Source organism: Solenopsis invicta, chromosome 3, assembly GCF_016802725.1.
Source record: "Solenopsis invicta isolate M01_SB chromosome 3, UNIL_Sinv_3.0, whole genome shotgun sequence".
NCBI lineage: Eukaryota > Metazoa > Arthropoda > Insecta > Hymenoptera > Formicidae > Solenopsis > Solenopsis invicta.
In genome coordinates, this window is record NC_052666.1 from 17374110 (window position 1) to 17400327 (window position 26218).

The 26218-nt window shown below is 35.7% G+C and overlaps 4 protein-coding genes and 1 long non-coding RNA gene across 7 annotated transcripts in view; 2 read left to right on the forward strand and 3 right to left on the reverse strand.

Annotated features, from left to right (window-relative positions):
- Nucleotides 1-17629, reverse strand: part of LOC120357272 — a 181962-nt gene extending 164333 nt beyond the window's left edge. Inside the window, exon 1 of the long non-coding RNA XR_005574426.1 lies at nucleotides 17153-17629. This is a non-coding gene — a long non-coding RNA (uncharacterized LOC120357272). The remainder of the gene's footprint in view (nucleotides 1-17152) is intronic.
- On the forward strand, nucleotides 8572-13394 carry LOC105202775 (proclotting enzyme). The gene is made up of 6 exons (XM_011171443.3): nucleotides 8572-8909; nucleotides 10624-10925; nucleotides 11295-11767; nucleotides 11953-12227; nucleotides 12481-12626; nucleotides 12895-13394. Exons 1-6 carry the CDS (start codon nucleotides 8744-8746, stop codon nucleotides 13045-13047), a joined length of 1515 nt encoding a protein of 504 aa, XP_011169745.2. The 5' UTR covers nucleotides 8572-8743; the 3' UTR covers nucleotides 13048-13394.
- Nucleotides 13380-16923, reverse strand: LOC105202774 (serine/threonine-protein kinase greatwall). Its single transcript, XM_011171442.3, has 3 exons — nucleotides 16439-16923; nucleotides 13921-15901; nucleotides 13380-13563 (listed from the first exon to the last, which is right to left on the reverse strand). The coding sequence occupies exons 1-3, from the start codon at nucleotides 16631-16633 to the stop codon at nucleotides 13517-13519; spliced, it is 2223 nt and encodes a 740-aa protein (XP_011169744.1). The 5' UTR covers nucleotides 16634-16923; the 3' UTR covers nucleotides 13380-13516.
- A 371-nt stretch (nucleotides 17630-18000) lies between the features above and the next one.
- LOC105202780 (serine/threonine-protein kinase VRK1) lies at nucleotides 18001-23696 on the forward strand. 3 transcript variants are annotated; one of them, XM_011171453.3, is made up of 9 exons: nucleotides 18001-18133; nucleotides 18206-18378; nucleotides 18939-19000; nucleotides 19072-19141; nucleotides 19210-19406; nucleotides 19487-19700; nucleotides 19819-20513; nucleotides 20592-20699; nucleotides 20815-21314. In XM_011171453.3, exons 2-9 carry the CDS (start codon nucleotides 18222-18224, stop codon nucleotides 20947-20949), a joined length of 1638 nt encoding a protein of 545 aa, XP_011169755.1. In that variant the 5' UTR covers nucleotides 18001-18133; nucleotides 18206-18221; the 3' UTR covers nucleotides 20950-21314. The 3 variants fall into 3 exon arrangements, with proteins under 3 accessions (XP_011169755.1, XP_011169757.1, XP_011169756.1); XM_011171455.3 differs by adding an exon at nucleotides 23563-23696 and having other exon boundaries at nucleotides 18021-18378; nucleotides 20815-20868; XM_011171454.3 differs by having other exon boundaries at nucleotides 18024-18081.
- On the reverse strand, nucleotides 21377-25820 carry LOC105202779 (nuclear export mediator factor NEMF homolog). The gene is made up of 10 exons (XM_011171451.3): nucleotides 25765-25820; nucleotides 25319-25490; nucleotides 25021-25223; nucleotides 23868-24946; nucleotides 23601-23781; nucleotides 23156-23457; nucleotides 22892-23069; nucleotides 22502-22820; nucleotides 22139-22407; nucleotides 21377-22077 (listed from the first exon to the last, which is right to left on the reverse strand). The coding sequence occupies exons 1-10, from the start codon at nucleotides 25818-25820 to the stop codon at nucleotides 21879-21881; spliced, it is 2958 nt and encodes a 985-aa protein (XP_011169753.1). The 3' UTR covers nucleotides 21377-21878.
- Nucleotides 25821-26218: the final 398 nt, after the last annotated feature.

The following is a 26218-nucleotide window of genomic DNA, read 5'->3' on the forward strand; positions in this document are numbered from 1 at the left end:
CACTAATTCCGATTTAGAAAATATTCTTTTATTTCCGAGGCGTAAAATGATAAATGAAGCTGTCTCTTTACAGCTTTGGAGTAGGAGAAATACCATTTTACAATTCCACATACAAAAATCTTTATATTTCATTGTACATTATTTCATCCCTAGACAGCCAAGATAGTCACTGTCAAGAATAAATTCCACACAGTGTTAGCTGTAAATTTTTTGCAGAAAGGTTATAGATTTTATAGGATTTGACATATATATACAATGCTAAATATAAAACTTTGCTGTATCAGGAATATAGCAAAGTTTACAAGATACGTACACTGAAAATAAAGTCTAGTTATAACTACCAAATGTATAGTGAAATAATATCAATTAAATATTTTGTCAATATGACCAAAAATAATTTTGTGTTTCTAAATGTTTAGTAAGTATTATCAAATCTGGTGTAAGTTACTGAATATTTAGAAAAGTAAAATTATTTTTGGTTATATTAGCGAAATATTTAATTGATACTATTTCACTATACATTTGGTAGTTATTACCAGTCTTTTTTTTCAGTGTATGATGGCAGAAATCAAGCGGACTTTGGCATACTTGCTATAACAGTCTGACGACAATTGGCGGTAGAACTAGAGCAAAATCTGGATTCAATAAGATTTTATTTATATCGAAAGGCACTATAAAACAACTTAGTGCGAACAGAGTTGACCACCAATTGTCTAGCAATTTTTGATGGAAATTGTCTGCGGACGGTTTATTTACTAGAATTGTTACATTATTTGTACATATATGATAAGTGTACAAGTGAGTTGCTCCATTTTCAAGATATTGATTCGAAATCTTTTTGGGACAAGAACTCGTGCCGATACGACGAGGACGTTCCACTCGAGGTGTAATGAATATCGTCGCGACATCGCGAAACTATGTGAAACGAGAGACAGCCGGTGCCAATAATTCGTGGTTATGTAGTTCGTAAGGTAAAATTTGATGTATAACATTAATGTGCCACCGGTGAGAGCGAGCTGCTTGTCAGCTTAATGTAGCGCATTCGAGGTGTACGATTGCGCATGCATATGTCTACAATCTACACACGTGAAGAGGACAATACGGAGGTGCCCATTGATCCGCATACACGTACATATACAGAAATAAGACAAATATACACTGTATCTGTTGCCAATTATGTTAGAGCCGTTTAGATTAGAGCAGGACAATCACGGTCATGACACTTTTCTCGTTTAAAGTTAATCACACGAACATCACGTCGATACATCATACCGATATCAAAGCAACGATCAAAATACGCTTGTAAAACGCCTTATTATTATTGAGTACTATTTTTTGTTACATTTATTGCAGATAGCATATAGATGGATATTATTAATTTTATGGATTCTATCAAATTACGCATAAGGCGCATATATTATTATACAATTATATATTATTATATATTATTATGAGATCTTATTATTATTTTTATACACGAGAATGAGTGTCTGTACTCATGAGTGAGAATGCAAAATGATGTGGAAAGAAAGGCGAAAAGCGAGAGAGAAACCGAGAAAAAGAGCGTGTGTGAATGGATAGCTCGGAATGCCTGCGTACGGAGACGCCAGAGAATGAAAGAGTGAAAGAGAGATAGGTAGAAATCAAGATAGATGTATGAGACTAAGACCGTTGATTAGCTTTAGTCCATGACATTTTTTTCGCGTAATCATAACATCCCCCTACCCATCACATCCGTGTCCCTCGATCGTTGCCGTTGCATCACGAAACGAGGTCGAAAATATGACAATTGTTACGCGAACGCACGGATGTGTCTTTCTCATCGAGCCATCTTATTATAATAGTATCATCCCTTTATTATCCTTACGATTATTAATATTATTATCTACCTTATAAAAGCCGGGCGGTCCGGCGTCGTCGTCGCGAGGGAACATCGATCGTGCCCGCCGATGGCAAACGGAAATCGCTTCTGTCTGTTATCACACTTCCGTTTTTTTTGGAACCTGTAGACTTGCGTGTGTAGATGCGATCGCGGTCCTCTCGCGACGATTCCTCGGGCCGTCCCGATATCGTACTTAAACGACGTAAATGGCGACGTGGAACAAGCCCGCGGGCTTTAGATTTATTGTTAGAAATAGAGGAATGCATAAAAAGAAGAAACCGTTGCCGGTTGGCAGACCGGACCGAGAGCGCCGTGATGAAGTCGCAAGCGGGAGCTATGTTGAAGGATAGGATTGGAGAATGCCCAGAGTACGATTGTTTTACTACCGTCGCGTTGTCTTGCCATCGTGAGATTGTGCCAGAGGTGATATTATATTATTATGATGTTTATTGCAACAATAAATATTATATTAGTACGTTTTATAAAAAAAAAAAAAAATCGTACGTCTCCTTTACTGCTAAAAATAAACTGTTGTTACCTTTATCGTATCCGAGACGACCATGATTTTTCATATTATTCATTAATATTAAGCGTCAATTCAGCAAACGTTGTTATAAACATTATTGAAATGCTTTGAAAAAAGTAGAGTATAAAATATATCAGGATAATGAGATCGCCAAATATGATAATATATTTTTAAAAGATTTTTATTATTATGCATATCAAATAAGGTAATTGAGAAAACTAAGCGAACAACGATTATAAAAATAACGAGAAACAGAAACAAAGAAAACGCGAAATTCTCCGAAACGAGGAAAATAAGTTAATTAACATTTATCTTTCATCTTCTAAATGACAGATATTTGTTCCCGCGGTACTGATATTACATAATCGCGTTTTGCACACATATTTTTACATACGTATCTTCCGCGATATCAATCATCTCTGTACTCACTAATTCGATGACGTACGATAGTAAATCGTTTCTTCGGAGGTCTCATTAGCATAAGCGTGATTCAATGCCTCATTCTATTACACGGGGTTTCGCGATACGCGAGATAAAAAACGCGATCATATTAGCATAATACACCAGATATTCATGCGAGCTTAAAGAGCGTTTCAAAATTTTGTTCGCCCGTCAACAGAAGAACTAAAATGTAATCGTGCCCAAATGGACGAATGATCTTAACAGATTGGAAAAATTAAAGGATCTCAATCACAGAAAACGATAGTCCATCATTGTTCTCATTATTCCTGCTATAAAAGTCGCGGGCTCTCGCTTTGTTTCGTTTCACGCAGCGCTGAGAAGCTCGTGGAGCAGCACCCGGAGGAAACCTGTTGGTGAGGAATTCAAAAGGAAAAAAAGGGAATTCCGAGCGTGGAAACCCATAAGGAGAGATAAAGAAGATTCCAGGTCTTAGAGAAAGAACGAAGGGAGTGCACCATAAAATCAGCGTCGGAGAACGTCAGGTCGGCTTTCAGAAGGGTCCGTGTGCATTTCACGGCTGACGTGCCTTAACGAGCCGTCTCCCCAGCAGACACTTCGATGGAATCGCTTATCCGAAAAAGTCTTGACATGACACATCCAGTACGATTAGCACAGAACAAGCGTGCGACGTTATCCCGCGCCAAATCGACTAACGGAACGTGATCTGAATGACGTATTCGACTTCGTTGACAGGGGGATTACATTTAATCCCGATCAATCATAAACTCGGTATAATTAGGAAGATCATCGATAAAAAAAAAGCTGATTAATTCCATTTGATTTCAATTTATAAAATACAGATTCGTCGAACATTAAATAATCTCTTAATAAATAAATTTAACAAATTTTATACATAATACAAAATTTATACACTGAAAGAAAAAATTACTAAATTTTAAACATTTGTTTGAATAGTTGCAATGAAATACATATTTACTAAATGTAAATAGATATTGATTTATTATTAGTGCAAGAAACAATAATTTAATTTAACTATAATTTTTTTTATTCAGTAAATATTTAAGTACTGTAAGGAAATATTTCACTATTCAAAGAAATATTTATTAAAACTTAATAATTTTTTTTCTCAGTGTAAAGAATTTAATTCTGCAGTCTTTATAGTACACATTGTTAAAAATACTTTCTTATTTGAGCCTATAAAAATAATTAACAGGCGCACATTACAAATTCATGATTTAAAAAAAATCTGATCAAACTTTTTTTCCCGACTTATCTACCTTTTGTGAAAACCCTGACAGTTTATTTCTGAAAAGAGAGAAGCTCGAAAGTACTCATTAAAGTAAGAACCTCCTCACATTTCTCTGAGATATAAGGGAGCTGATCAGTTTGCAAATAGAAACTGTAGAGGGGAATTAATTGGCACCTTGATTACGGGATGCAGCTTGCGTATTTCCTCGGACGCAAGAAGGGATAGGGAGACGGAGAGTGTAAGTGGTTACAGCGCGCGACTTAGTCAGGCGGCTATCATCGTCGGCTAGAAGTCAGCTGGTGTGTATATAAGCATCATGGCAATCGTGCGAGAACCAAGACCTTGTAAGGTCACTGGCCCTAACGTGAATTATAGTTCTTCGGCGTAGTATTTGTGTTGTTTTGCCCGCGCGCGATAGAGCTACATGTCGATCGGTCGCGTACGGTGTATACTTTACGAAACTGATCTACGAAAATGCGTAGCAAAGAATTTCTGGCACAGTTTTAAAGAGCGTTTCTGCTCGGAAACCTCTTCTTTTACGAGAGAGAGAGAGAGAGAGAGAGAGAGAGAGAGAGAGACGGAGAGAGCTCTTCAAAATCGAGACAAAATTTACATTTCATATTTCGAGGATTATCTCCTCGCATATTCCACGAGCATAGTATTCCTTGAGATGTATATTTATCAGTAAACGATCGATAAAATTCGTTAATCGGCGAATGATATTTTTCAATTCCTTGATATATGGCACACATACATGCTGACTTACGGTTAGATCTGCTTCTTAAATTAACGGGTTTTGCGTATCTTCGCGTATCAACGCGAATGTCAAAAAATAAGCACTAAATTAAATACTATATAAATATTGTAAACAGATTCAAGGCTTCAAAGCTGTATAATAAAATTTGAATTGATATACCATTACTACTTTAATACTCTATCAAACTTTTTGCCAGCTCAACCTACGATAACTGTATACATAAAATTTTCTAATAAAGATGTTTATATAATTTATATAGTTCATTTATATACCGCCGTTATCTAACAGAAACAAATTATAATTTCTATAAGTAACAGGATTCAACGACTCATATATTCATACTTAATCATGAGCATAACTTTTATGACGTTATGAAAGTGAAGCCGTTTTATTGTCTACTCCGTTATATCGCGTCATGAAGAGTAATAACAGAACATATACAAGGAAATGAAATTTTGCGTCCGTAATATTATCATCCATGACCGGTTTCACGAAGCACTTCGTTTACATACTATTCATTTACATGATGTTTTATGTGCTAAAATATTATTAGATGTACTTCATTTTGAAGGTATTTCTAAATAAGTAAAAATTAACGAATTTTATCAAAATTTAAACCGTTTAATAAACTGTATACTTTTTTTCAATTTTATTTATCTATTAATTGACACATGGCGAACAAATATTCTCTTTCTTTTTCTTTCATAGACCTTCCCTTTTGAATGTCATTAGAAGCGCAACAAGCGACTTCGATATCTTTCAGTTAATTAGGAGTAACCCCGACCCAACCGGTTTGCACGTTTCGGAGGAAGGATTTTGCCAACGAGATCCAGTAATATTACAGTGGCGTCAGTACAAAATCTTGAACTCAATTTTACATTCGTGCATGTTAAATATCCGAAACATATATCAGATGACGTTCCCATAATAATAGGTCAATGACTTGAAGAAGAACATTGAACTTCGGTAGCAAAAGCTTCCTGTCAGACGTCTCCTCTCGATAAAATTGCGTTTCTGAGATTTTTATGCCGATGATAAATATAAACGTTACGGAATTTAATAGACGGTTGTACAAACGTGTGATAGACACAGACACATACAGAGAACGAAGATACAACGATCCACATCCTCACCACCCACGATCGCTTACCCATCGCTGGACCTTGGTAACGCATGTATTTTCGGCAAGGTCCGGTTTGGCGAGTTAGACACTAACCCGCTGTCTTTATTGATTACCGAGCCCTCTTTCGCGAGCGACAACAAAAAAAGGTTTTATCTCTTCGAGATGTCGACAGTGAGTGGTTATTAACCGTTCAGAGAATGCACGGTCAAAGAACGCACGAACTTAAAATCTCTCTTCCTCCCTCCACCCTTTAGGACGGGGTTCGTCGACCTAGGTAGCGCGATCCTGACGTACACTTCAAGGTCCTCCGTTCTTCGCTCTCTCGCGGAAGGTACTGTTTATACCACCGTGAAAGATCGAAGATCTCATCTCAATAGATTGTCTCTAGCGAAACAGGCTTGCCTACGATGTGAAGGGCACGATAAAATACTTTGTGTGTTTCATTTCGCTTTAGCATCGTAAGATACAAACGTAAACACTTCCTCCGTTGTTTCTTTAGATTATTAACCTAATAAATATCGTTTTATGATTATTTTATCACTTCACAACATGTTAAAGCATACATAATATTGTTGCACAACGCCGTTAGATGAATGACGTGAGTCGAGTGTAACATGCAAGAGGTGACGAACTGAGGTAACCTCAGAGTAAAGAAAAGATCACAAAGCTCGCATATGAGAGAAAGACAGTTCTATGTTCGCCGTCGACGGAAGGAAATGCATAAATACGTAGTGTCGGAATAGACCAGAAGGCGGAGAAGCAAGTTCATGGCCGTCCCTTACGTGCAACCTTCTCTTGGCATCTTCAAGGCCAAGATGAGAAGGCTTTCTATGCAAATGCTATTGCGCGGCATACGAGTTGAACAAGAATCGTGCGATCGTAGACCGATCGGGCGTGATCCGGTTCCATCATACAGCTTACATAATCGAGATAACTCCCATTCATAGACGGGATTATCGTCCTCGCGTTATACGCTCGGATCTCGAATCACTCGCGAATATTTCTTGAAGAACATCACTTCAAACAATTATGTACAATTAGATTGTAAAGTGAATACATTGTTATAAAAAGTTATATAAGACATAAGGTAATAGAAAGATTTTTTTATCTTTTATACCACATAGTAATAAGTACATTTGTTTAAATGATAGTTATAGTCATAGTTATCTTTTCCCAAAATTTATTCGAATGTTTCGGCCCAAGTTCAGATCATCCTCAGCAAAATTATTTAAAAGAGACAGCTTATTTTCTCTGTATCACACGGAGACCAAATTCCATGAGTCGATCAGGTAGCAAACTGAATAATTAGTGGGGCATTCTATGTGTGACGACAAGTCACAACAAGATTAAAATATTATAACGTATAATTTTATGTAAAGTAAAAACAGGCGGTCCCGCATTAGTTCCTCCCGCATTAGTTCCTAATTTTATATTATAAATAACAGAGAAATATCTAGATCGAAAAAAAGAATTTAGTAATAATAATCAAGTTTTGATGAAATAAAATTAAACGTTTAGTTAATATAACTAAATATGTTAATACCTCGATATAAGACAACATTTATTCAATTATGACAAAATTTTGCATGAAATTATAATTTGCAATTATGTAGATATATTTACAAAAATAAATGTAAAAGTATTGAGCTTTTATAAAATATTAATAACTGTTTGCACATATAATTTCGAAATAATATTTGGGCAAAACTATATCAATATCGTCAAATCATCTTAAAGGTATACTTGCAAAATTAAATTTAGAAAGAAATTGTTTAATAATTGAAAAAATAATTTAGCTGTATTATGTATAAAACATTTAGAAATATAATTATTAATTAATCCATATACATGTTTACAAAAATGAATAATTATTTTTAATTTATAATGTAAAAATATTACAACATGAAATATTACACATTTTAAATAAAGAATTAAACGGTGTTTGAAATAATTGCAAAATGTTTATATCTCAAACTTAAATGTGTTTAATTTTTGAGGAATATTATTTAGGAATTTTATTTCGATAAAATTCATACGTTATAACGTATCGTCTTAAAGTAATTATTGCAAAATTTCCGTGATATTATTATATATTGTATATTCAAGGTGCTTTATCGTGATAACAAATCAAGCATAATAATTGTAACTAACAGATTATCAAACAGTTACTAAATATTTGATAACCCTTTTCATTTAATTAACTATCATCTTGATTATTATTGCCAAACTTTTTTTTAGTGTAAATAATAAATACAATAAAATTTATGCTTTACATTTTAATTATAACTTAAAGTAATTTCTCTTTGTTCATTTCATAATTAGAAGTATAATTTAAGAGCAGAGACAGTTTAGCATTTCAGTTGCTTTAAATCAATTCTCCTGTTCGCAAAGAAGAATCAATCCACTTTGCGCGCATCGAAGCATAAATAACCAAAACGATTATTTTGCGCACCGTGGGGAGATCCCTACCGTCTATCTTCTCTACCCTATCCTTCTTTTGCGCCCTATCCTCTACCCTGCGGCTGAGGTGATGATAAAAGAGCAAGAGAAGAAAGGTGCGCGAGAACACCTCGTGCGTTGTATCGAGGAGGAGGGCGAGCCCGTTATAAGCTCGAGCAGCGGCTATTCAGCAGCTTAGACAGCCTAGCGGAGTCGGCAAGATCCCCGCCGGTGGTTCGCGCACGTGGACCTGAAAGTCCCGTGCCTCCGCGTGCCGTTCGTTGTTTCTTCTCGCGATACCTTCAGTTTATCGCACGCAGTTTAATTCTGACAGGTCGAAGAGTATGAATAATCGGCGCAGACCGTCGCCGTTTGCGATGCTGGTGCTGGTGCTCGTGGTGCAGGTGATCACGACTATCGTACCCGCGGCGGCTGTCGGACCCCTGTCCAGATCACTGAACGTCGACAACGTCCACTCGGAGGAGGACAACGATGCCGTTGTCATCACAGGTCAGTATCAATTACCAAGTAAAGTATTTCATATCAGCGTTTCTTGTCTAAACGCTGATAAACTTTCAAATTCCATTCGTCATGACAGACACTCGTCTTTATCTTCCTCGAAACATTTCTCCACGATGTTTCATGATAACTTTAGCTGAGAATTATTTCAACAATCCCGCCAGCTTTTTAAAAAAAGTGATGCAAATATAGATCGAAGATCAAGATTTTGAATACTTATGCAGAAAGTTCTTTAACTGTTCATTGGTTGTCATTGATCAGCTATGGACAAGAGACGTGTATGGAATATCATTATTTTCCTGTACTAGTTCCCATTAATTTTGTTTAGCTAAAATTTATTTCAATGATACGTAGCAAGATACATTTTTTTAAATCAAGATTTAAATTAAAAAATTTTTTAAATTCTACAATCTCTCTCTTTTTGAAAATTAAAACAACTCTCAGCTTGCGCGCAAATATTTTTAGATATCACAAAATTATCAAATTCCATTCTTTATTCTCGTGCGTATCTCATAATAACTATCCCGAAAACTTGTTCCTTTGTAAGTTGTATCATCATTTATCTTGTCAGTCTAGTGACTAATGTCAAAAAAAGAAAACGTAGGCCATTATGTACGAGTTTTTCTTTGTTAGGATGACTTTACTTTAATATTAAAAATTAAAAATTCTTGCTTCCTTCATCGATGATCGTAAAATCTAATATATCGGGGACCTAATAATATCATCGTACATCCCATATATGACAACCGGAAGTTCTCCTGGTGCGTACAAACCTCACCTTCGATGTACATACGTGTGCACTTGTGTGCCTCGCGTAGGTCACCGAACTCGCTGCTAAGTATCTCGATGGAATTTTATTATGATGTTTCGATTATTTACTGCGCGAAACAAATTTCGCGCAGTCGGCAGCATTAAAAATAAATTTTTCTCTTTTTTCGTATGTAATTTCGATTAATGTAACTTTTCAACAAAGAACAATAAATTTCATAAGAAAAGCAAATATATATTTTTTTAATTCATTTAATTTTTGCATTCATGTACAGCTTAATCACGTAATCGATCAACGATAGTACATGTGATAAAAATCTTTATTTGGTCTTTCTCGAGTCCTCGAAAAGACAAATACTACAGTAACATAAATAACATACTTGAGTAAACAGAATAAATAAAAATATTCTAGAAATTTGTCGGCATTTTTAAACCCATTTTCAATACATAATTTATATTCGTAATATAATTAGTGCATTATATACTCGAAATTTTTGCGGGCAATATTAAAGGACGATGTCCCGACAATTTTATCACAATTTTTTCTAGTTTGGCTTAACATCGGAAAAATACACACATCATGTATATTAATGCATCCGGACATTAATGCGTCTACATGCCAAAGCACAAGCATTCTCGAGTACGTGCTGAGATAAACATGCTCGATGCATCCTGATTCTGCGATGGTAAACAGGATAACATAGAGGCACTTTAACGGCTAAAGAATAAACTGAATAAACATACCTGAATAAATCTCACTAAAATTTTTGAAGTAACGTATAAGCAGAAAATCAAATGGCATAGGTAGAATATGTCAAAAAAATTGAAAGAAAAAGAGATAGACATTTAACACATACGAAATATCCTCGCAAGAAATGTGTTTTACCTTCTATCTTACAAAAATTATAATCAAGTTACATGAAAATTCAATTTACAGCCGCAGTCGATCCGGATCAGTTCGGATCGAGGAAGGATCGGGGCATTCTTTGGAACGGAGCCACGACACGCGAGACCTGCTTGACTTCGAAAGGTGAAGTCGGTCGGTGTACGACCTTCAAAGAGTGCTACCCGTACTTCAAGATTCCGGACCTCGGTGCTCTGGACGGTTGGGTCCTCGGCGTTTACGACACATGCAGCTACATCCGCGAGGATGGAAATCCGAGCTTCGGAATCTGTTGCTCGAATCTACATCCCTTCTTCACGCCTGATCCCGACAACTGCGACAATTCTAATCCACAAGTAAGACGTCCAAACGCGTCAGCCACTTAAATGTTGTTTAATCGACACAATTCCTACGTAAAATCTAATCTTCGCCTTCCCGTTTTATTCGTGGTAATCATTTTCGTCACCGGAAACTCGTAAAAGTAATACGTGATCTGAATCAAAGCCTGTTAGATCCTATTAGAAAGTTATGTTTCTGCCGCGTCGATTCGGCAATACGATTTCACAAAAGACCATTTTACGGTCCGCGTTTTATTGCTCGGTACTCGCGCATTTCTTCATTTTGTCGGGCGCAATACCATGGTCATTCCTTTCATCTGTCCCTGAGGATCTTTCTTGTTGCTCGCGTTGTTTATTAATTAAACGAAACTAATTGAATTGTTTTAGGTGGAAGACAATAAGAAGATAAGCGAGAGCGCAGGGATAGCACGTCCTCAAGCTGCACCTACTTGGCCACCGCCGATTCCTACACATCCGCCCGATCACACGATACCGCCACTTCCGACTCATCCACCTTCACCTGGCCTACCGACGTTTTCGACTACGCCAAAACCGATCAGCACGAGCTCTAGCAAGAAACCCAGCGTCGGCACTACGTGGCCGACGAAGAAACCGGGTTGGTGGACCACCTCATCGACAACCGTGTCGACGACTAACAAGTCTCCGATCAATAATGACAATCTCTCGCAATGCGGTGCTAAAAACGGCAATCAAGATCAAGAGCGTATCGTAGGAGGGAAAAACGCAGACCCGGGCGAATGGCCGTGGATCTGTGCGCTTTTTAACGCTGGACGACAATTTTGCGGCGGATCGCTCATCGATGACGTACACATATTGACGGCGGCGCACTGCGTCGCAAAGTGAGTACAATTTATTTTATTTCACAAATCAAACGCGATTTGTTAACTGAAACAATATAATGTCTACAACTATTTCTTTATTATGGATATGTATACCAAAATCCTTGCAATCAGATTATGAATAATTAGAAGTGTTACGATTAATTTAGAAATATCTAATAAAAGAAAATATTATATTGTTCCAGCATGAACTCTTGGGACGTTGCGAGGTTGACGGTACGCCTCGGTGACTACAATATTAAGACGAATACCGAAATTCGTCACATCGAGAGACGCGTGAAGAGAGTCGTGAGGCACCGAGGCTTCAACTCCCGTACGCTCTACAACGACGTGGCACTTCTCACGCTAAACGAGCCCGTGGAATTCACCGAACAAATACGACCTATCTGCCTTCCTAGCGGGTCGCAATTATATTCCGGCAAGACAGCGACCGTCATTGGATGGGGTTCTTTGAGAGAAAGTAAGAATATTTCTACGCGGCGTCTTTAACTCGAGAGTCGTTTAACGGAGTCACTTTAAGAAAAAGATTTTTACCTGAATTTAAATAAAAGTATAATTAACATTCGTATACTTTTCTACATTCTTGTCTATTTTTATTAATTTGCATAATCATTTGTAATACGGATATTCACAAATTAAGAGTTCTAGAATATCTCTCTCTCTCTCAAGAAATATATTTGTATTTAATTAAGTAATTTATTATATTTAATCAGGTGGGCCACAACCAGCAATTTTGCAAGAAGTTTCAATACCCGTGTGGTCAAACAGCGAGTGTAAACTGAAATATGGTGCTGCGGCACCAGGTGGTATAGTTGACAGTTTTCTGTGCGCTGGTCGAGCCGCTAAGGATTCATGCTCGGTTTGTATCTATACATTCGTTGGTTTTACATTTATATCATTTTAATGTCAAACTTATTTGTAGCCTATAAGCCGAATGCGACTAATTATTTATTAATTAGTTAATAGTAAGAGAAATTGATACAGTAGTTGAGTAAAAAGTTATTGAGTTTGTAAGAAAATTATATAAATCACAATCAGACCAAGTCTCATTTTGAGTCAAATAAGTCGATATGAATGTATACTTGAATTTACAACCAAATTTTCAAAATGAATAATTGCATTTACAGGGTGATAGCGGAGGACCTTTAATGGTAAACGATGGTCGCTGGACGCAAGTTGGTATTGTATCATGGGGAATAGGCTGCGGCAAAGGACAGTATCCAGGCGTATACACAAGAGTGACACACTTTTTGCCATGGATTTTAAAGAATTTAAAATAGAAGACGCACATATTTAACGCATGTCTCTTTCACACCGTTGCTGTTTCTTCGACAATAGGGATTGCCGAAGAAACGTGAACTCGATCGCACTCGCTTCGAAAAATGTGATAAAACTGTCAAGCCCTAATAAAGAGCTTCATAGCGATAGTAAAAACATCCGCTTTCGCAGTTGAAAGCGACAATATCGCCTTTTTTAAAGGAAATTTTATACTATGTCAATCTTTTTTTTACTACATGACATTCCATTTTAAGTTTCATCACGCTCTATATACGTTCTTTCATCATTAAATAAAATCATCATCATTCATTGTAGAGGTCAATAAACTCGATGATTACTAGTAACAAAATACTTTAGATTTTATATTGCTATACATATACACAAGTATATAAAAAATAAAGTTATATATAGTAACGATCTCGACATTATAGACTTCTGTTTCTGCCACGTCTGCATGCGATACGCCGAAGATTATGTATCGCAATTACTTACATTCAATTGCTGCATAGTATTCCGCGCTGGAAAAAAAAATTTTTTTTCTTGTTAACTGCTAGTACTATCAGCGGTATATAATGTCGTTTAAAAAATAATACCGCGTAAAAATAGTATTAAAAACAATTTTAAGATTCCTTTTTTCTTTAATAAAAAACTAAAGTTTTGAAATATTCGAAATCTTATTGGGCAATAATCTTTATACTAGATACAATAACAACGTTTTCCGTATTCCTGCGGAAACTACATATCGATAAAATTATTTAAACATCTCCAAATTGCATTTTGATAATAGAAGTTCATGTCTTAAAATTGAAGTTTTAATCTATTACACGGTATTGTTTTTGAATCGACGAGGAGATTATAACATCGGGACGACGTACTCTGAAAATAGCACGTATCATACTTATCATCCGGCTGTGGGATGAATGGGGGTATTGCTTTCGATGGCTCATCCCATGGGAAGTCGCGGAAAAGAGTCATGGTGCGTACTTCCCTCGCCGTGGGACGAGAAGCTTGATCCAAGGTGAGCAGCCTGTCAATGGCATCGGTCGCCGCTAACGACAAAGCCTCTTCATCCTCGGGCCATGTAACGTCGCGCGCAAGAATGTTCGTGAACACTGCCTGCGGCGTTTCGTCGTTGAACGGCGGCAAGCCTGTGCAGAACTCATATAAACAGACGCCTAGTGCCCACCAGTCAACGGCCGGTCCGTGACCCTGTTTAAGCAACAATTCTGGGGCGAGGTAATCGGGCGTGCCGAGTATGCGATCGTCTGATCTATTAACGCCACCCTGACCGCCCCTTCTCACGGATTTGGGTGTTCTATAGGGTGTGTAACAATTACCCGAAGTCGCGGGTGTCTTGATGGGTGAAATACCTTGAGGTGATCGATGGCCCTCGGACGTATTGTCCGAATCCGTGTGCGGATCGTGGGCGGAATGTGAAACGGACGATGGTGGAAGACGAAATCTCGTCTTGATTAAAGTCCTCGCATCATCGTCTTCTTGGCATTTCTGCTGTTTCTCATTGCGATCTCTTTGCCTAGCGGAGGATACTGGCGTGCTAAAAGCTACTCTCCCCGTAGATCCAGCATTCTGATCGATGTCTTGATTCGGTGTTCTGCTTCCATCGTTTTCTGCTAAACCAGCGACAATATCCGCTGCTTTTGTAGAGGCATTGTTAATCGTTGGACTTGTATAAGGAAATATAGAATCACGATTGCTTCTCTTGGGTGTCTTTTCGACGTCCAGATCTATCGCGTCAATCTCGCATGTTAAACCCGTCGTTGCATCCGCGCCAGGCCGTTTTCTTTTTTTTGATCCTCGAATCACAAATGAATTTGTACAAGTGCTTACTGGACTAGTATGTACAAGAGACCGATGTTCCGATTGTTCGGCCTCGAGCGTAGATTCGTCTTTCTCTTCCTCGTCTTCCTCTACATTTTGATCAGTATGATTATTTGTTTGCATAGAGGATGCCTCGCAGGTATGGTAGCTGCTAGAGCTATCTACCAGATCATTTTCGCGCTTTTCAATGGTGACTTCGTCCTCTTCTGTACTTTGTTCCTCGTTACTTTGCTCGAAACGTAGATCTTCCGCCGATTGAAAAGGTGTGACGCCAGATATTCGAGAATAATCTCCAGATGCGACAGAAGATATAACAGAGTTCGGCGACATGTGCTCTGAGGATTTAAAATTACAATTTCTTTGCAGCGCGGAGAGTAAGTTCATGGCTGGCGTACTCCTATCACTGAGATTCAATTCGTTGGTTGATTTCTGACCAGAACCAAAAGACAGGTGAGACGTCAGTGAGAGCAGCTGGCCAGGTGTCCTGGTGCATAGACTGGGAGTCATAGGATTCACCAGATCTGATATTTCAAGATCTCTGTGCAAGGATGATATTTTACTGAGTCCAAAGTCCGTAAGCTTGACATGTCCTTCACGCGAGAGGAGCATGTTGTCCGGTTTGAGATCTCTGTGCACAATACCGTGCGAATGAAGATACTCGAGCGCCAGGCAGACTTCTGCCGTGTAAAATGCCGCCATGGACTCCTCCATAAAACCGCAAACACCAAGCAAACTCTTGAGATCGCCGCCCACCATGTACTCCATGACTAGATATACGCTGCTAATAGACTGCAGCGAATAAAAGAGTTGCACGCAATATGGACTACGAGTCAGAGCTAATGCATTGCGTTCAATTACCACTTGTGAAGCCATGTTCTTATTTATCATCTCATTTTTCTTCATTACTTTGATTGCATATACTTGCTCGGAATTGGTTTTCTTGTACCCTAAAAATACTTTACCAAATGCCCCTCTACTTATAGGTTTTACTATCTTAAAATCCTGTATATCTGGCACCTAGCAAAGAACATAATATTTAGTATAATTAATTAAAGCAGGCGTTTCTTCATTAAAAAAAAAAGATTATAAAATTGGATAAGTTATAAGGTAAAGTATACTGTATTTATATATATTAATGCAATATAGACTTATCTTATTATAATATCATCCTTAATAAACAGTACAGAAATACATATTAATTTTGTAACACATACACACACACTTAAATTTACATTTAAGTAAAATCATATAAATTAAAAAAGGATTAGCATAACATTGCAAAAAAAAGATTTGTAAATGATGCAACCAAATGCAATAAATAGAAATTGATAAATGCTTCAAGCATCAAAAAATGTTAGAGATTTAATTTTATTCCAAAGCATGTTCGTTCACTTTTAAAAATGACATATTCTGTTTATGTACATTGGGTATTATAAAAAAATCAAAAATGTACATTAGCTTTCAACGCAATCTAGAATTTTGTTCAAACAGCCTTTTCAGGAATTATCTAGCCCTAAGAAAATCCATGTCTTTTGAAATAAAAAAAAGTTTTACCTTTGTAGTGGGATTAACAATCTTGGAAATGGTATTAAAAATGGAATTGTTGATGCATCTTTCGGACTGTTGCGGCGTGCACTCCCCATGACGTTCTGTGTCATTGCCGTTGTAAATCGTATCGACGTTCGGCTCGTTAACGCATGTGCTGTCGCCTAATTGTGATTTCGGCGAGTCGGGCGCGATTTCTTCCATTTAAAAGGAAAGAAATTCCAAAAAAAACAGAGATAACCTAAACGACCGGGGAGGCGCGCACAATCTTCTGTGCGAATTTCCGACAGACCTACTCGCTCGCTGTATCGCCTCATAAAAATCGTTTCCGTACTGCGAAACGCTCGGTTGTGATGCCCGTGAACATGATGATTTCTTTCGCGTTATTTCGCGCTGAAATTGTACTTCAAGAACCGGCTGACATTCCGGAATCGCGACGCCGCTCCGTGCAGCTCCGTGCTCCCGACACCGAATCCAGAATCTGATGATTCTGTATGCATATACATACATACGTGAAAACATGCCATACATACGCGCGCAGTCGCCCGACTGTTGGCACACCTGGCGAAAAAAGCGCCGAACGCGCGTACTTGAAGTCAACTTCAAATTGTTCCTAACCGCTTTTGCGCAACCGATTCATTCGTCAATAATTTACGCAAACGCAATAAGAACGTTGCACAAATATTAAACTGCAGGGACGAATACAAGTACAAATTGACTCACCGTTCGCCGTTGGTTGCTCCGTCCAGCTCGGCCCAGCTCCCTCTCGGCCGCAGCTCTCGAACGATCGAGACCAAAATCATCCTCACGACGATGCGTCTTGATTCACACTTGGCACGAATGCGCGACCCTTCACTTTCGGCAGTTCCAGTATTCACCCGCTTCGAAAATTTGGAATACGAGGCAACGGAGAAGATGCGAAATACGATTGAACGCTATGCGATGTCGCACCACTTGTCCGACACGATGGTTGAAGCAACATGACGGCTACGCGAACGCGGCAAGCAGTTGACACAAACGCCCGACACTTTACTTCACTTTCGACAGTTTCGACATTCCACGGCACTCTCGAAACACTCGCTCGCGTCAAAATTCGTACGAGACAATGAAGATGCAAGTTGAAATGCGCCGCGACGTCGCTTTGCTCGACCGACCGTTGCTGTTTGAGTGACTACGCAGCGACGTAAACCAATATGGCGGCCGCGCAGGCGCGCGTCTGTTTTTCTCTGGTTTAAACACCATTTAAAGCCTGTTCTACAATAGCATAAACACAAGACCGTAAGGTTGTAAGGCGTGGTTTTAAGAGCTCGTAAGCGAATGAAAAATTTTCATTTCTTACGTTACAACCTTACGGTCTTGTGTTTACTGCTATTGTAGAACAGGCAATAAGAGCCTCGCACATGAAATACATAACATAACATAAGCACAACATAAGACCGTTGCACCAATGAGCATCCAACATAAAGTCGCCATATTGATTTACATAAGATTCCCATTGGTCCAGAGGCCTTATGTTACGCTTATGCTCTGTTATGCATTTCATGTGCGAGGCCCTTTAGGCGGTTGCCATGCCTGTTATCACATGTTCGTTGGTTTGTAACAGAATGGTTGGCGCCGTTGGCGGTATTATTCCGGAGCATTGGTGTTGGCGCGTAATGTTATAATTGTGTTATAATCGTATCTCACGCTCGCGTCACGTACGACGTACGACTGCTTCTGTTTCGAATTTTATTATCTAACGCGTCAAGTTCACTGGAAATCTTGATTTCTTTATAGAATCTAGTTTGACGTGATGGCAGCGAAACCGGCGAAAAGAGCACCGAAGAAGAAAGGAGGTTATCAAATGCCCGAACCGATACGGGCCGGAGAGATTCTCAGGGACCTGTCGAAGGGCGAGTGGATCCTCGGCGAGTCAATCGGCGTCGGTGGTTTCGGGGAGGTTTATTCCGGTATGCGAAAGAAATTCTATTATATTGCTATTACGTTACATTACGTCTACATATTCAGAAAAATGTTATAAAAATGTTAATGCGCTTTTTGGTCCTCCTATTTATATCGTTTATTAGACATAAAGTAGATAAAATGACAGAAAAGTGTGCTAACATCTTTGTATAAGGGTGTTATCAATATAGATCGTCATACCTATGTTGTAAAGAGCAAAGTATTTGGAAACGTAACATAGTGGTTAAGTAAAAAAGAATTTTCTCTACGTAGTCACATCAAATTTGGTGTACAATGGGCGCAGTAAGCCTTGTGTTTTAGTTCTACGCTTTAAACCATATTTCTTTTTTTGTAAAAAGAATTTCAAGTGCTGCTATTGCTCTAAGCAACTTGGCCAGGTCTTAATTGTAAAACTTAGAGCTTGAAACAAATTAACGTCACAGCTCTCAATGTAAAGCAGAATGTTGAAGGCTTGTTATATTTATTGTCGATTGGGTGTAAAAAATACATAAAAATTTCTTTCCTTTATTTTACATAATTGTTTAGCAGTATTGTATTTCTTTTACAGCTGCACCATATTCTGGAAAAGTTCCCAAAGATTACAAAGATTTCCCTAATGTCATAAAAATTGTAAGCATTATATTTTCTTATTTCTGCTATTTTTTGCCAACTTTTATTTTAATTCTTTGAAATTTGTTTAGGAACCACATGGAAATGGCCCATTATTTGTAGAAATGCATTTTTACATGAGGAACTGTAAACCAGATGAAAGTAAGTTTAAAATAAAATTTATTTTTAATACATTCTATTACCTTCTTAATATCTCTGCATCTTTTTAGTTGCTACATGGAAGTTAAAAAAGAAACTTGCTACACTTGGAGTGCCTAGATATGTTGCTTCTGGTAGTCATGAATATAAATCTACAAAATATCGATTTTTAGTAATAGATCGATATGGAAAAAATTTATGGAAAATATTTGAGGAAAACGATCGACAATTTCCAGAACATATTGTGTACAAGTTAGCTTTGCAAATAGTAAGATATTTATAAAAAGAAATTATAATATTTGTAATAAATATCTGCTTTAATAGATAATTTATTTTTATAATTTATAGATAGATATATTAGAATATATTCATCACAAAAACTATGTACATGCTGATATCAAAGGAGAAAATTTGTTATTGGATTGGAAGTCAAATGATCAAATCTATTTAGTCGATTTTGGTTTAGCTTCTCGTTGTACATCGAGCACTGAATTAAAAGCTGATCCTAAGAAGGCACATAACGGCACTTTACAATACACGAGTAGAGACGCTCATATGGGAGGTAAAAATTGGAAATTTTAAAACAAATTAATAATTCTAATACTTAATGCAATTTATCAATTTTGTTTAAATGTAAATATAAAAAGTAATTTTCATATTTTAAATGTTTTTTTTTTTAGTACCAACATGTCGTGGTGATATTGAAATATTGAGTTATAATATGATTATGTGGTTATGCGGCTCGCTGCCATGGGAAAAGTTGCTTCAACCAGCTAGCGTTCAGAAAGAGAAAGAAAAGGCTTTCAGTAATATAGATACTTTCCTGGACAAGTGTTTTCATGGGTCTACTCCACAGGCTGTACACAAATTCATGACTTTAGTTGCCAGTATGAAATTTAACGAAATACCATCTTATGACAAATTGAAAGAAATTTTAATAACTGGTTTAAAGAAATTGAATCATAAACCAGATGGAAAATTAAAATTAAATAACATTAGCATTTCAACCGATAAAGCCACTCCTAAATATACTCAGAAAAAAATAAAGAAACCACAAGAAATGAAGAATATAAATGGAATAAGAAAGAGTCCTCGTAAGAAAGATATTGATACTCCAAATTCTATGAAAAATTCAAGAAAAAGTACTATAGGTGTTGTAATTGACAAAAAGCGTTGTAATTTGAAAGATATCGAGAAAGCATTAGACGAAATGGATTCTGATGGTGAATATGATATTCAAATTCTTAAAAAAGCGAAAAAAACGGACTCTACTGAAAAAGTAAGTACAATAGCGAAGAATACAGTTCCATCACATAGAAAAATAGCTTCAATTAAGTCAGTCAAAGATGATACTGAAGATGATTCTGATATAGAGGTAATTATAGAGTAATATTGTTTCGAGTTAAATTTAGTGCAATTTATTTCAATTATTAAAATATTTCTACCATTTTAGCCGTTACCAAAACGTTCAAATAAAACGCGACAAAGAAAGCCAGCCATAAGTAAAGCAAAACGAAAAATCAAGTCTTTGGATGATTCAGAAACCACTTCTGAAACTGAGGTAATAAAATTTAGATATTTAACTTGTATTTTTCTTCAATTCGTATAAATATGAATTTGATTAATATCTAAATAATATACAAATATAAAAGTGTTTAATGTATTAACATCTTTAGATCATATCAAAAGGAACAAAGTCAAGACCAGCTGCGATTGCTACTAAAAGCAAGGTAACTACCACGAGTAGGGTACAATCCAATAAAATAATAACTAAGAATAACAGTTTATCAGATGAAGACATATTTGATTAGAGGTAGCAGACTCAACATGTTGAGGTATTTCTCTAGATCATCCAGATCTTTAGATCTAAAAAGAATACATCAATAACAACAAGCGCTCACTCAACTGTTGAGTCCGCTGAATGATAACTAAGTACAATTATATGTAGTATTTGTACTATAGAAATGTAATTACGTAACTTGCATTTAAACATTATTCACTTTTATACATATGGTTTCTGATGCATAACAATAATTACTAACACGTTATTTACATGTTTTGATCATAATAGTGCTAATGAGTATCTCATAATGTCAGATTTTTGTATATATGTGAATAGTTTCCAAAAATAAAATTGAAATATACGATTATTATGATAAGTAGTTATAAAAATTTATATATTTTTGGTACTGTTACGTATAAAAACTTTATGCTTTTTGAATAAAATAAAATGTTGAATGCACACATGAACATCGTTTATTTTTATATGTATTGAAATACAAAGTAGGACACTTAAAGTATCGTAATATGATCTATTTTGTATAACAAGATCTTTAATTTCGTAAATTATAACGTAATTCACGAAATAAGCGTTTCGGGAGTCAATTCAGTTTATTGGGGTTGTAAAATATATCAGACATTTTTCTGTTCAAGTTTTCAGATAATGAAGATTCAAAATGAATTAAAGTATTATAAGATTTAAAAAATTTTACATATTTACATACTATACATATGTATTTACTATATCCAAATTTTGAGTATTTGGATGTGAATATTTATGATAATTATTAATTGTAAATAATAGACTTTTGTTTTAAAAAATATGTTTATGTCAATTAATATTCATTAAATATTGTGCAACTGAAAGAAAATACAAAATTCCTTCACAAGTAGGTTTCAGCGTTACTGATAAATAAAATGTTACCAATTATTTGAATCAAAATCAACATTTTTCAGGCAATTATTTTTTCAGCTTTTGAATCTGAGGGGCACTTATTTTCACTTTCCCAGGTATATTCCTAGCTATTGTCTCATCTTTAATTGCTTTTAATAGATCTTTTTCACGTGAAGAAATTTCCTTATCTCTGAGAAATACAGCTACAGCTGTTTTGGCAGCTTTGCCTCTCTTTCCAATGCCAGGTGTTAATTTCACTTTAAACCTAAAATATTGAAATTTATTGTAAATGAAAATTTATTAAACGTTTTTATTTAACTACTTACTTATAATTTTGTAATGTATTGTAAGGTGCCACCACAGGGACAGCAAACAATAATTCATCTTCTGACAAAGGTTTTCCTGTTAATTGATCAAGCATATCAACTTCAGGAATTGGACCCGTGTCTTCATCATCAATATTATCCATTATTGTGTGTGTGGACTGTAGTGGAATGTTTGGTTTTGGATTTGTTTTTTTCTTTCCTTGTTGTTTCGGACCTGACGGATCTTTAGCTCTATTTTTTCTTTTATCTTCCTTAGCTGCACCTGCCGACTGGATGATTGGAAAAAATATAAATGTTAAATGAAATACAAATTTAGATAACATATATTCTATAGAAAATAAAAAATGTGAAAAAAGATAGAACCTGCAAGACGAGCATCGAGAGTCTTCTATCTTCCTCATCTTGATCTTTGTACTTTTCTTTCATTTTCTTTAATTTTCCTTTTTGTCCTCGTTTTAATGCTGGTTGCTCTCCTTTTTTGTTATCACTTTCATTCTTATCATTCTTTTCAATGTTTTCCGATGATTCTTTTGGATGTATTTTTTGTTTTACTTTTGTATGTTTCTCTATATTTAATGTATTTATTATAACAGGTTTATCATCTCCTAAGTAGATTACATTTTCTTTCGTGTCCTTTTGGGATTGTATTAAGGGCTGATTATTATCAACATGTAGTTTTACCCTGTTTGATACAAAATTACATCATATGTATCATTCAATTTTAATTAAATAAAAAATTTTATATTAACTTACTTCGGGCCTGAAAGATCAATTTTAATTTGTGTATCGGGAAATTGATATTTCGCGTCTTCTTCATCATGTTCTTCATATGTATCTTTCTTAGCATTATTTTCTACTGCATGGAATTCAGATTTTTCCAGATCCTCCTCTTGAATTGGATTTAACATATCTTTGTTCTCTAGATTTTCATCTAAGATTTAAAGTTACAAATTTTTGAAAAGATAATTATTAAAGAATAATTTAATTAAATATTAGATGATTTACTGTATCATTTACCTTCATCCGAGTCGCCTTCTAATTCTATTTCCTTATCATCTTCGATTATCGAATCTGCTTTTTCGCTTTCCTCATCTACTGCTTTTACTCTCCTCTCATTCTTATGTCGTTCTATAGAACTATCCTCTAAGCGGAACATGAGACCCAATCCCATAATTAGTTGACTTTGCGTCAGATAATTTTTTTTTCCACGTATCATGAAGGATCCAGTAGTAAGATATTCTCCAGTAGGTGCACTTTTGGATACTTGATCATGATGCACCCACCATGCACTAGCTATTACTTTTGAATCCCATGCTATACTATGAGCAATATATTAACCATAATTACATATAATTACAATAATATATGAATAATAATACTATGAAATAGCATATATATATAATTTGATAATTCTACTGTTATAGGTTTGATATACAATAATGAAGATCGATTAACTATGTACCTGTAAGCAACAGCCATTGTACCTGCCTCTGCTAATGATTTTGGTGGTACAGGATTACCACTAGGATTTTTTATTACAACAGAACTAGCACCCGTTAAATCTGCATGAACATATAAATCTCCTGCCTTTAGATATCTTTTTACTATCAACTCGTTCTGCTGTTGATCTCTTCCTCCTATCACTATATATATACATATACATATGTTAAAATTAATGAAATAAAAAACTGATAAACTTTCAAAACAAATTATTAAAAAAGAAATATACCTAGATAATTTTCGGATGTGATAAACCAATAGAATTTTTCAAACCAATACATCTTCCTTAATTTATTAATGGTATGTATGGTTTGCACTTCTTTCAATGTTTGCTTTGTCTTTTTTTCCGCCGATTTCAAAGCTTTTCCATGGGATTCTATCGTTTTTTGCTGCTTCTTTGCGGCTGACTTTTTCTGACTGTAATACTTCTTGGCATTACTGAATGCTGTATGGGCTAAATCTATATCAATAATCATCGGTTTCAGCTCGGATTCCTCGTCGCTGTCTTCGTAAGGATCGTGCAACAGTAAAGCAATATGATTTGTTTCTAATTTTAATTGTTTTATAGCAGAAGCGACAGGATCACCTCTAGCTTGGGCTTCCTTTAACAAAACTTGAATGTCTGGCCAAGACATCTGATTTGCCAAGGCGCTTTGTATGGCTAGTATAGCGTTATCTACTAAAGCCTGATTTCTTGAAATCAATTCTGCTTTTTGTTTATCTAATTCCTGTGTCTTTTCTAATGTAATCAATCTCTGACTGTGATCTTTTCTCACTCTCTCCAGTTTTTGTAAAGCCTCCCTTTCTTGCTGCAAAGCCTTCAAATCAATTTTCTGTCCCTCCATTGTAGAATAATATTCATCCACTGCAGCATCAAAAGAATCAAATTCTTTGTATGGCTGATTATTATATTGGTCAAACAAGAAAGGATGGAATTCGATGTTAGCAAATATAAAATCTTCCTTGCCATCTTGAGTCAGTTTTGATTCTTTTTTCTGTAGAATATATCCTTTTGAGACAGTTTTTTTTGCAAGATCCATCATGTTATTTGCATCCTCGAGCGCTAGAATTAATTTTGGCATATCTTCAGCGATATTAAAATCTTTTCCAATTTTGCAACCAAAATTAAATCCAGCTTTGAGTAAAACATGATCGATCACTGCTGAACCAAATTCTAACAGTGGATTTAACACTTTTTTAAGACTCTCTCCCTCCTTAGCTTTCTGAATATGTTCATGGATAACATCTATAGGTGGCATAGTTGTGGAATGAGCTCTGTCCAATGGATATTTCTCTTTCACTGCAAATCTAAATATTGTATGATTTTATCAGCACTTTATATGACATGTGTTCCATGTTGTAGATACATTTCGTACATTTACCTAATCTTATCTCCTTCTGTATGAGGCCTTAATACATATAAAATTACCATTTCATGATCAGTGAGGATTATATTACCACGATCATACACCTCTAAAATGATATGGTAAGCAGCTTCACCACTTCCAAATTGCAACTTTATTATTCGATCTGTACCAACTTGCATTAGACTCTCTAATCTCTTGTTCTTAAGATGTTTGCGCATCTGTGAAATTGTACAGATTCCAAGGTATATATTATATATAATTATTGTTACTAGTAATAATAGAATTAGTTTATAATTTATTATTTAGCAGATACCTTCATGGAAAAACTTGAGGGAGCAACATTCTTTGGCCATTCAAAACTTGTAGTGTGAATCCTATTACCAGATTCTAACAGAAGTACACATTTTTCCTCACTACGTTGAAGACGTATAAGATATGTACGATTGTCTATGTCATATATTTGATTGACACGCATGCCAATAAGCCTGAAAGTTTTTAAACAGATATGATATATGTATAACTTTTTGGGAAACTTGTGTATTAACCTCTGTTACATTTACAATATTGTTTAATTTATATTAATATATTAATAATAAAAACTGTTTAACAATTAGAACCAATTGCAACTGACTTAAATATATGTATTATTGAAATAAAATTATTGTTATATTTTTTGTTTTGGAAATGGATTATATATTTTGAGAACATTTTGATCATAACCTTAATATGTTATCTGTTCTCTTTATCTTTTTCTCTTACCTTTGTAGCTCAGTTACTGAACATACAAGATCATAAGTGTTAAAACGTGTCTTCATTTTGAAATAGGTTTTACTGTCGTTTAGAAAAATTTATCATAAACGATGATAGTTTCACACGCTCTGACAGTTCACCTTACTTAGCTGGCTTGCACAATATGACGCTACTAATGTAGGACAAGCGGAAAATCGCGTCATATACAAAAATAAAATAATTTTATCGAAAATTTTTACGAAATTAATCTTATCTATAAATCACGTTTTGTTAAACCTTATCGGTAAAATTTTGTTCAAGTCTTATCTTGTTTCTCTCTCTCTAAGCTGAATACACACAAACTTTTAAGTGCAGAAAGAAACGCGCGACAAATTAGAAAAAAATAATTATCACCAGTTTTAAAAGTAGACAAATTTTTAAATTTATTGATTGATTAATCGCATTATGCACAACTGCAATTTTG